This window comes from Schistocerca nitens, chromosome 1 (assembly GCF_023898315.1).
Source record: "Schistocerca nitens isolate TAMUIC-IGC-003100 chromosome 1, iqSchNite1.1, whole genome shotgun sequence".
Taxonomy (NCBI): Eukaryota; Metazoa; Arthropoda; class Insecta; order Orthoptera; family Acrididae; genus Schistocerca; species Schistocerca nitens.
In genome coordinates, this window is record NC_064614.1 from 451,414,213 (window position 1) to 451,426,362 (window position 12,150).

Sequence of the window (12,150 nt, forward strand, 5' to 3'; positions counted from 1 at the left end):
CATGAACTCAGTTTACCGTCAACTCTAACTGCTGCCTGACTATCCATGTAAAGACCTTTAATTGCTTGCAAAAGTTTGCCCCCTATTCCATAATCTCATAGAACAGACAATAACTTCCTCCTAGGAACCCGGTCATATGCCTTTTCTAGATCTATAAAGCATAGATACAATTCCCTGTTCCACTCATAACATTTCTCCATTATTTGCCGTAAGCTAAAGATCTGGTCCTGACAACCTCTAAGAGGCCTAAACCCACACTGATTTTCATCCAATTGGTCCTCAACTAATACTCGCACTTTCCTGTCAACAATACCTGAGAAGATTTTACCCACAACGCTGATTAAAGAGATACCTCTGTAGTTGTTACAATCTTTTCTGTTTCCATGTTTAAAGATTGGTGTGATTACTGCTTTTGTCCAGTCTGATGGAACCTGTCCCAACTCCCAGGCCATTTCAGTTATCCTGTGTAGCCATTTAAGACCTGACATTCCACTGTATTTGATGAGTTCCGACTTAATTTCATCCACCCCAGCTGCTTTATTGCATTGCAATCTATTGACCATTTTCTCCACTTCCTCAAATGTGATCCTATTTCCATCATCATTCCTTTCCCATTCTACCTCAAAATCTGAAACATTGCTGATTGTATTTTCACCTACATTGAGCAACTCTTCAAAATATTCCCTCCATCTGCCCAAGGCATCCACAGGATTCACCAGCAGTTTTCCTGACCTGTCCAAAATACTTGTCATTTCCTTCTTAGCTCCCTTTCGAAGACTGCTAATTACACTCCAGAATGGTTTTCCAGCAGCTTGACCCTTAGTCTCCAACCTGTTTCCAAAGTCTTCCCAAGATTTCTTCTTGGATGCTGCAATTATCTGTTTGGTTTTGTTTCTTTCTTCAACATAACTTTCTCTGTCTACCCAAGTTCTAGTATGTAGCCATTTTTTATACGCCTTGTTTTTCCTTTTACAGGCTGCCTTGACTGTGTGATTCCACCAAGCTGTTTGCTTCATCCTACTTTTACACACTACCGTTCCAAGACATTCTTTAGCCACTTCTAGTACTGTGTCCCTTTACCTTGTCCATTCCTTTTCCAATGACTGTAATTGACTACATTCAACTAACTGGTACCTTTCTGAGATCGCTGTTATGTACTTGTGCCTGATTTCCTTATCCTGAAGTTTCTCCACTCTTATCCTCCTACATATGGACCTGACCACCTGCACTTTCGGCCTCACAATCCCAATTTCACTGCAGATTAAATAATGATCAGTGTCATCAAAGAATCCCCTGAATACACGTGTGTCCCTCACAGCCTTCCTGAATTCCTGATCTGTTATTATATAGTCAATGACAGATCTGGTTCCCCTGCTTTCCCAAGTATACCGGTGAATGTTCTTATGTTTAAAAAGGAGTTTGTGATTACTAAGCCCATACTGGCACAGAAATCCAAGAGTTGTTTCCCGTTCCTGTTGGCCTCCATATCCTCTCCAAATTTACCCATAACCTTTTCATACCCTTCTGTTCGACTTCCAATCCTGGCATTAAAATCACCCATGAGCAGAACACTGTCCTTGTCCTTTACTCTAACAACTACTTCACTGAGTGCCTCATAAAAACTATCCATCTTATCCTGATCTGTCCCTTCACAGTGCGAATATACTGACACAATCCTAATTTTATTGCTAGACACTGTCAAATCTATCCACATCAGTCGTTCGTTTACATACCTTACTGCAACTACGCTGGGTTCCATTTCTTTCCTGATGTAAAGCCCTACACCCCATTGTGCTATTCCTGCTTTGACTCCTGACAGGTAGACCTTGTATTCTCCCACTTCCTCTTCTTTCTCACCCCTTACCCGAATGTCACTAACAGCTAAAACGTCCAGCCCCATCTTACTTGCAGCCTCTGCCAGCTCTACTTTCTTCCCAGAGTAGCCCCCATTGATATTAATAGCTCCCCATCTCGTTACCATTTGTTTGCCGAGTCTTATCTTAGGAGTCCCTGGTTTGTCAGTTAGAGGTAGGACTCCGTCACCTCCAAAGGTCCGAGGCATTTTGCTCTGATTGTTGCCAGCATCATATTTAAAGTACCAGGGAAGCAGGTTGCTAACCTTACTTGCCCCGAGTCCCATTGAGTTTTACCCCTAACGGTTGAGGGACTAACCGGTGGATTTGGTAGTCTTTGCCGTATGAGCACAAAGGTGACCACGACTCAGAATATGTCCGAGATGCCGAGCCTTATTCCAAAGTAACTGGTATCCCGACTGTCGGGACCACTTACTTGGCCACTCATATGTTGCCCATGGTTCATGAACTAGGACATGACTACAGGAACCCACACCATGAACCACTGCTTCACCTTTATTAAAGCTATTTACAAAATTAAATTTTTTAGATCTGTAGGAAAAATTACCAAAAGGTAGTTTTGCAGGAGAGGAGGGAACAGCTTTGTCACTTCAGCCAAAGGTACTAGGTGACCTTGCTATGGCTATGCCTCCTTTTCCCCAGGGAGGAGGTGGGGAGGGGAGGGGAATTTAAATTTCTGTAACGCTTGGAGATACTCTTGAGAGCTACCATAAATTTTAAAGAAAAATTTATAAAAGTCATAATAGAGGGTGCATATGTTACTTCTTTTCACATTCTAGAGACTAGGTTTCATGGAAATTGCCATGAAATTTGCCAATGAAGTTTACTGTGTTCATCGTTGTATTTTCTAAATACCATATTTTTATCTCTAGGGCTGACTTAGAATGTTGTAACAAGAAATTCAACTTACCCTTCAGTTTTTTTTTTCTTGTCTTACTGACACTTTCGTGTGTCTATCACTATGACAATTGATGTTTTAGTCCAAAACTGGATTTAGAGATTGAAGATACGCGATAATAACAATGAGAGGGAAACTGAAGTATTCAACAAAATTTGCTAGGACACAGTATTGTTAAGGCTAAGCATAGGAGGATAATAAATAAAGAAATTTGGAACTGTAATTTTGTACTGTATGGACAGAACAAGACCAAGAGAACAAAACAAATAATTCAGAATATAACTATAAGAATTCCACACGTTAGTCTCTTTTCTTTCATGAATACAAACAACTTGAAGTACGAAATTTTACACAAGATTTCTATAATCATTCTACAGCTGTTTGTCTACTGATCATAAAAAAAGTCATAGACATGTGATAGGATAAATTACGCTTCATGGTGATATGTTTTTAAAATGTTCCTTCTATGATTGAGAAAAGAATTGTACAACAGGTAATACTAAGAGTTTTAATTTCTTTCTCATCACTTGACTTCATTTCAGTATGTACTTAGAACAAAGGAAGTTAAAAATTCTGTGACTTATTTTGTTTATACTCTGTTGTTTGAATTCCTCTTCCTGTTGCCATTACTCTGATAGTCATACCTTCCATACATCACAAATTTTAATGTTGTCCTCATGTTGGTCCAATATTAATGTATCAATTTCCAGATAGGACAAACATTTGAATTACTCTTGATTATATGCTACGTTCTAATAGATCATGTTGAAGTGATACTGCAGTGATATTCTTACTGTAAAATTCGAGCAGTTGCTGTAAAGAATTTGCTGTCAACATGAAAGTATGTTATAATGTATTCTGATGTAAAAGTAGTAAGTACCTTAAAACAAGATCTTGTGCACAAACATAGTATTTGGTAGGATATGAGTAAGTTACTCACTGGGACCAATGACCTCAGCAGTATGGTCCCATAGGAATTCACACACACACACACACACACACACACACACACACACACACACACACACACACACACACACGCTTGAAGTTACTCATTTAATGTCAGGTACAGTGTTTAATACCCAGTTCATATTCCGATTTTTCCTGTCACCAAACCCAAGTTTTACAGCAGGCAATGGTTGTATTGCCAAGTTGCGCTGTGGTTCATAGTGCACTTTAAACTGTAGGTCACCCTATGACTGGGTGTGCAAGTAATTTCTGAAGTCAGAGGCAGACACCTCCAATAAGACCATGACTAGTAAAGCATTTCAGTTGGATGGACTATTCAATAAATTCAGTCTGTGTATTGTGTAGTTGCTGGAGTTTCAAAGTACATACAACATAACTGCTGATGTTCAGGTGAAAACAAAAGAAACTGTAGAAAATGGTGAATGCAAGAAAATGTCAAGGACCTGTAGTGAAATTTACCAAAAGTTTATATTATAATCCATTTAGATGGTCACTAATCAAGACTGTAGGCATGTTTACACTTGGTGTTCAGATAGCATGGGAATGTAAAGTCCTGGAAATAATGCGGTTGTAGTTGTACCAGATTATTTAATAAAAGAAAACTTGTGAATGTTATAGGTGGTTATTATTTATTGTTCCATTTACAATATGTAGTTCACGACACAATTTAGCAATGTAAGAATTTAGAAATTTCAACTTATCAATCCAATCGTTTGATTATGAACAATTCTACCTCTTCAACTTAAGACGCCATTTGTCAATGTCTACATCCAATTTATTTTTTCCTTTACTACTAATAACTACTGTATTAGTTTGACAGATTCCAAAAGAGTTAACTTTTGTCATTATTTTTTTTTACAGATCACATTTAGCTACTCACATTATAGCAAAGATGAAATGAATGTTGTGAAAATTGATGGGTTTGACAAAAGGATAGACCCAACCAGGTATGTGAACTATATACTATGCAGATGCCTGTGCAGTAGCATAGATTCTTATTAGAAGACAATGTTTCATACTAATAACCATTAAAAAATTGCTGAGACTAGAAATTACTTTTGCTGCTGAAAGTTTGTCACCGTAAGTGGTTCTCAGATCATCTGGATTGGCTAACTACCATTACTGCTAATACTAGCTGAGATAGTACTTCTGACAACGTGCATAATATTTATTATAATTATGTAGTTTCAATAGACAGAAAATATAATCACTAAAATGAATAAAATTTAATTTATTTATAATTGTACCCTAAACTGTGGACAATAACACTTCATTTTGTAAAGAGTTCCGGTAAATGTTAAAATGACATCAAATACTTCATTTGAGGCAACTTGTTTTCCAGTTAAGTTATTCAGATTCCATTCATTATGTTATATTATCCAAAAGTATAGACCCAACCAGCTCAACTAGCCTACAGCTGGTTTATGATAGTTTAAATTTCACTCTCAAAGAATCATTTTGAGCAGTTTGGAACAAATAAAACCAAGCAAGAGGTTCAGTTTGGCAGATTTTTCACTTTGAAGTGTGGTCTGTCAGTTTTGAATACCAGGGTACCTTTTTTTTTTATCTTCTGGATAAGTAAAGTGTCCACATATTGAAAGTATCAACAGATCCCAGCTTAAAGGTAATATTTTACAGTAAAATGTTCACAGGCACAAGGAATTTATAGAAAGGATGTAGAAGAAATGATGAAGAAAAGCAATGATAGGTTCACTGAAGGAAATCACAATATATGCAAGGCAGCTTCGGACATGATGAATGCACACAGAAAGAAACCTTTCACTTCTTTAAGTTTATGTGGTTCAGATGACTTTGACAAACGTTTTTTTGACATTGTGAAAAAAATTACTGGTACAGTCCTAGAACTGAACGTAGATCCAAATGATTTAAGCTCTCATGGACAGTTCTTGCAATTTGCAGATAACTTTGTACTTGAATGGCATCAGTGTTAGCAAGGCTAAACAAATGGCCAGAAGTTTCATATGATGTGATAAAGGAGTGATTTGTTATAAATAAGATAAAAATCAATGAAGAAAAAATGCAAAAATTGGTGAGAAAGGAGACTGGGACTACATAGGGACTGTGAAACTTGTGAGTTTTGCGGTGGATAGCAAACTTATTTGGCATGAAGACACAGCACATGTGATGAACAGAAACTGATTGGTATCTGCTAATGGCACTGTTTCACAACCAGGTCAGCTATGGTCTGTTACTATGGGATAAGTGTACAGGCTGCAAGATCTTACTATTACTAAAAAAGCAATAATGATCATAACATCAAGCAGGAAACTGGACCACTGAAAACTCATCTTCACATGTCTAGGAGTGATCACAATTTACAGTCTATAATATAATAAAATAATGGAATAGATGATAATAAAATGTTGAAATGCGTGGCTTTTTAAAATGTATTGAATTAATGAGATTAATTTTTCGCCATGAATGACAAGCACAATAAGCTGAGCTATGCCTGGAAATAAGTTCGTATTAGTTCATATTATTTTGCAGGGCGAAGTAGTTTCTTTCTCTGCTGTAGATTTGTGATTACCATTCTTTATAATGCTACGTTTGGTCGCCATGTTCACCTTTGAAGTCTTGACTGTGTTCCCATTAAGCTTATCGGATCTTCGTAATTTTCCAAAGTACACAGGTGGGCTTCAGTTCTTGTAATTATTGTACTATTTGAAATAACAATTCACACGACTTTTCTGTTAATAAAACAATACTGTATTTTTCCAAACGGTGCACATATGAAATACATACTCCTCACTTATTCATAGCGACCCCAAAATGGCGGTCTACAATTACTCGCTAAAAATGGCGTGCTTCTCACTCATTCACTAGCTGAGCGCGAACCCTTCCTTCCTCCTACTGGTACCAGAAAAAAATCCTCTGTTTTTTAACAACTGAAAGTAAAAAAATACATGACGGTAGGCATAGGCTCTATGATGGGCTACCGCTTCATCTCCTCTCTTTGCCTTTAAAGAAGACGAAAACATAAAGGAAATGCAAGAGGTTTATCACAAGTCTATCTTCAGCTGTCTCATATACATGAAGGAAAATTATGAAACAGTCAGCAACCGGAGTGATATACACAATTATAACATGCATAATAAGGAATACATAGAAATGCTGAGATGTCAAATCTTGATGGCAGCATACAGTTTTCCTGTAGTGGTTATTAAATCATTGTCATCTACAGATTGAAATGTAGTCCTTAGAACCAGTGGAATTTTGAGGAAAGATATCACACAATCCATGCCAAAAACCACTGTACAGTTTGAATGAATTTTTTAACAGTAAAACAGCAAGTCGAACTGCATAAACAATTGTCACTTTATATGTTACTATTCTATCACACATCACTAATTTGTTGTTGTGTTGTTGTAATCTACATGTTTGTGTAACCTTAACTTTGTAATACTGGTGCAATCTGTCCAACCATAGCTACCAAATGCTGTAGCCATGGTAATAATGGTAAATACTATTGAAAGTGAGCACTCTGCTGTGTAAGCAGCACCTTTTGCAGAAGCCAGCTAGTCCAAAGATCCTGGAATTCATTACTCCCTAATGGTATTTTTTGCTAATGATGATGTGTGCTTCAGTTAAATTATGATTTACCAAACCAAAATAAAAGTGAGAGAAATTACCCACAGACTTTTGGTCCCTTTCCTAGGCTCAAAATGTGTTTGTTTATTCCTGTGCAAAAATCTTTAGCTAGCTCTCATCGGACATTATCTATGCATTGAAAAATATTGTAGTAACCACACTTTTTAGAAATTATCTGCTCATCTGGACTTAAGGTCTGCAGATCCATTTTAGCTTCACAACAGAAAAATGCTCATTGTAAAAGAGTCATACAGTGAATATTAATGTGCCCGTGTAGACATTAAGTAGCAATAGTAGATAAACTATAGCTGTTGAATATAAATAAGGAATTAGAAGCTTCCATATCTATTTTACAATATGATGTTCAGCATGAAAATTAGTAAAAACCAATTAGTGCTTCACTTTAATGTACACCATAATTTTTTCTACACCCTTGAAGATTCTCCTTAAAGATGGAATCTATAGCATGTCATGAATGACTTGTTCTTCATGTTCTGTAGATCCATTCTGAAGGGAAACCTTCAGGGATAGAACAAGTCAAGGTACATATAAATAAATAATAGTCAACTGACATATTTCATTAGTGAATTAAACTGTGATAAATACACATTGTTGCTTTTGTGCACACTGGTAACAAATTTGTTTGTTTCCTTTTCCAGGTTCCTATCAATACACTGCTTTTTATTTCCATACTTCAGTTTCTGCCCAAGGTAGCAGAAGAATGGGCAAAAAATCCGTGATATGACATTTATGGAAAGACTGTGTTCAATGAACAGCTTCTTTATAGGTCAACATTATTAAACCTTATCAAGTGCAATGTATTTTCAAAGCAAATTTGTCAGCATTACATATTATTTTGCATTCTGAGAGAGAATTAGTCATATTTTATCTGTTCACACTACTTAGTAGTTATTAAAAAAGCTTGATTTATTAAGGCAGTGTTATTAATAATAGATCTGATATTTTTGAGAGGCTATGTACAATTTTGCAAGTGTTGGTGCTGAGTCCATTACTCTGAACTGTGACACAATGGTTGGTTTAACTGTTGGAAGTCTTTCTTGAGCTTGAGGTGCTGTGATGGAAATTGTATAAAATTCTATAAATATATAAATTTATGTGATGTTGTATTAGATGTATATAGATATATTTATTGAAGTTGGTGTTCATATATGGTAAAAGTTATATTTTGATGCAACATTTGTTTGTCATTCAAAGTAATAGCATGTTTTAAAATTCATAGCAATTGCTAAATGTGCATCATTATTCATTAAGGGAATGATCTCAGTGGCAGAGTATTCTGTTGGAGTCTGCTGATATAAGTTTTATTTTATGGTAGTAGTGACCTCCAAAATTAAATTTTAGTATGTCTTCAAGTTGCCTATGAATTCAAATGTAGGACATACTACGTTATGTATCCTGATTATCTCTAATACAGTTACAGGTTCTTGAAAACATGTGAAAAGGGCCCACATTAGCACAGGTTTTTATGTATTTTAGTAGTGTACCATTTAGGCATGCACAGTATAATCTGTATTCGAAAAATGTATTACATTTCATGAGAGAATAATGGAAGAGTGTAATTTGTGTCATTTTATGAAATTTCTTTTCACTCTGTATGTTCAAATCGGCACCTTGTTTTACATTGTGAAAAGTATCAATGCTGCTGCTGTGTCAGAAGAAATGCGAATTGTTGATTTGAAAAAGATTTACTAGTTATAGAAATGCAATGTTTGAATGTACTGAGAATCCGCTATTAAGGTCATAAAATTAGAGCATACTGATGGTTAAAATAGACAAAACAAATTTTTGGTTAAAATGGGAAATAGTCAAGTACATTATACTTAATGAGATCTCACTTAAAATACCATATCATAGAACACATTTATTGATAAGTCCAGCAGAAATTTGGGCTTCAATTTAGGTTGTCATTGCAGACTATTAATTTTTAAAAAAATGTGTGAACCTAATTTTTGAACATTGAACCTAACAGTTAAAATACTGAAAAAGTAAACTCTGTCTTGTATGCATGATTTTTATCTTCAGTATTTGTACACACCTTTACATTAAAAATGAGTGGTTCATGCTTTTCATTTCTCCTTGCATATAAATATTGTTGTAAATTGAAATTTGATTGTTTTATTTTTCTAATAATAAATGCTGAAATTATGTGAGAAACAAATGAAATCTTTTGATGGAATTGTCATGAGCTGTACATAAAATATTGTGTAATATTTTGTAAATAATGGTTTGTACATTCATTTTTATTTTGGTGATCCAATAGTGGTAATTCACCATAAGGTTTAATGTGTACCATGGAAATACTGAAAATTATTAAACAAATTTTCTTTGTTTGCAATAGAAGTCTATTCTGATATGCATACAAATGTTTCATTCACTCTAGTATTATTTTTGTAAAAATATGTTGCTCATAAAGATCTATATATGGAAGTTACAAATAAAAATGTTTTGTTACCTTTCTCTGACTTTTTATTTCAAATTGTTTGTATGGAGTGTAAAATTTTATTTTGCAGAAATTTAGCACGCAGATACCATTATGAAATACAGATCTCTTATAAAATATTCTAAAATGGTGGAAGAACAACGCAAGTTAATGAAGATAATTAGTTAGTAAATAATGCCTGTCGTAACACTGTTTCAAACAACGTAAACTCCAGGTACGAATATCAACAACGTAGGAAAAGACAGATTGCTACGTACCATAAACAAGACACACAGAGTTGCAGACTGGCATAATTAAGACACTCACATATGGCTTTTGGCCACATAGGCTTCATCAGTAAAAACACACACACATGCACGCACAAGTGTGATGTGCTGATGAAGGCTGTGGTGGAAAGTTATATGTGAGTTGACATATCTTCTTTACAGTAAGTAGCAATCTGCCTTTTCCTATATTTTTGGTACTCATAACTCTTTGTTTCGTGGCTAAGTTCTGGGAGAGAGCTTGTTTGAGAAGAATGAGTGTACACACAATCGCATTACATTACTTGTCTGCACTTTTTAAACAAATGGCAAAACAGAAGTTTCAGTGAAGCTGGTTAGTGAAAAAAAGAATAGAGTACTTCATAGAAAGTTTTATTAATAAATAAGGCAATATGTATGATACTTGTAACCTGTGATAACTACTGGTCTTCGTCCATCTCAGAAATAAAAAAGGGGTAAAACAGAATAAGAATGAGCAATGCTCTCAAGATACTTTTTAAGTGTGAACGCTAATGAAACTTGTATTAGAAATTCAAGCACACACGTCACCTTCACAAAAACAATACTCAAATCAATTAACTGCCACAGCCAATTCCTATCCGAGAGGTTTTGGTTGTATACTAAGGTTGAAGTCCCTCAAAAACCAGTGTCCAGACACAAGACGTTGACACAATATTCAAAATGGATAAATAAAAAAATGAAAGCTGACATTTTTAATTGCAACATCAAATATTCCTTCAAAAAAGAACTTAGCAATTTTGCCATCGTACACATGCTGTTCCATAATGAGGATGAATAAGAAAAATATCAATATTAGTGGCATTAAAAAGTAGCTAAAAGCCATTAAAATTCAAAAGAGACTTATAGACTCTTAACAGAATGCACAATTTTATCTGCTATTACGTATAATTTATCGAATTTCTTTTAACATGCTGACTGCCACACAGTTAGATATGGACCTAGGCCAGGTGCAGAGCATGAGGTGTGAGGTTCCACTGTGGCAGCTGGCAGCAACACAACAGTCGACATGATAAGCAACCAATGTTTCCCAGTAAATGGAACAGAGCTTGTGTTATACCAGTCTGCAAACTGGCAACCAAATTAAGCAATGAAATACTCTGCTACAACACATCTCTACGTGCAGTATAATTTTTAAAACATAATTTGAATTCAAACACAGTGACTGATCTGAGGGGAAAAAAGGTAGCTGCTACATGGAAACCAGGATGGAATCACAACTCAGCTCCTACTATTCACATGTAATATCCAGTGGGTTATCACCCTCTCTGTCTATGTGAATTCTGCATTTCTAAATATCAGAAAAGCATTTGATGTGGTACCATACCAACTCCTATTAAATAAAAGTCTCAGGGTGTAGATAAACAGTGTGAGAGTTGAATGTTTTGTCTTGTCAGTTGCAGTTTTGGCTATTTACACTTCTGTACAGCCAGTTTAAATACTGAAAAATGTGCAATATTTATAAAAAATGCCTTCTGAGGTCCATTAAGAAGCTATTTGGTTTGAACAGGGCAAACTGGATGCTTCAAGAGGAGAATGATCCAAAACATCACAGCCATCTCTGTACAGTGTGGGAAAAAGACAATGGATGTCCACCATGAATTGGCCTGGCATCTCCGGATGCAAATCTGACCATAAAGGTTTGGTTGTGTTCTAAGATGAAGCTTAAAGGAAAGCCAGTTTATACTTTGAAGCAGCTGTCATATAAAATCAGGATGATGTGGAGATCATTACTGAAAAGGTGCCAAGCTGTAATCGATAATGGCGGTGATTGGAGTAACAACTAGGTAACTGTGCAATTGGTAAGAACACATGGCTCTGTAAACTTTAAGGGGTATCCTTTATCCTTTAAGTGAGAGTTGGAACCCTGTTCTGTTCGACATTAAGAAACAACAGTCCTTGTCCCAGTCTTCAAAAACTGTCAATAATGTTTGTAATTGATTTATCATTTCCATGAGCTTTTACCACTGGTGCACTGTTGTGCATGTCACTGGAGGGCAGTTATGTTTGCACACGTGTGGTGGACCCATGGTTGGTTGTTTGAAGGAGCTGCCGCGG

General features: G+C 35.7%; 1 protein-coding gene across 2 annotated transcripts in view; it reads left to right on the forward strand.

Annotated features, from left to right (window-relative positions):
* Window positions 1-9,826, forward strand: part of LOC126251601 (fringe glycosyltransferase) — a 658,326-nt gene extending 648,500 nt beyond the window's left edge. For both annotated transcript variants that reach the window (XM_049952137.1, XM_049952146.1), the window contains exons 10-11: window positions 4,603-4,688; window positions 8,010-9,826. In XM_049952137.1, the coding sequence (XP_049808094.1) occupies window positions 4,603-4,688; window positions 8,010-8,064 (141 nt within the window). In that variant the 3' untranslated portion in view covers window positions 8,065-9,826. The remainder of the gene's footprint in view (window positions 1-4,602; window positions 4,689-8,009) is intronic.
* Window positions 9,827-12,150: the final 2,324 nt, after the last annotated feature.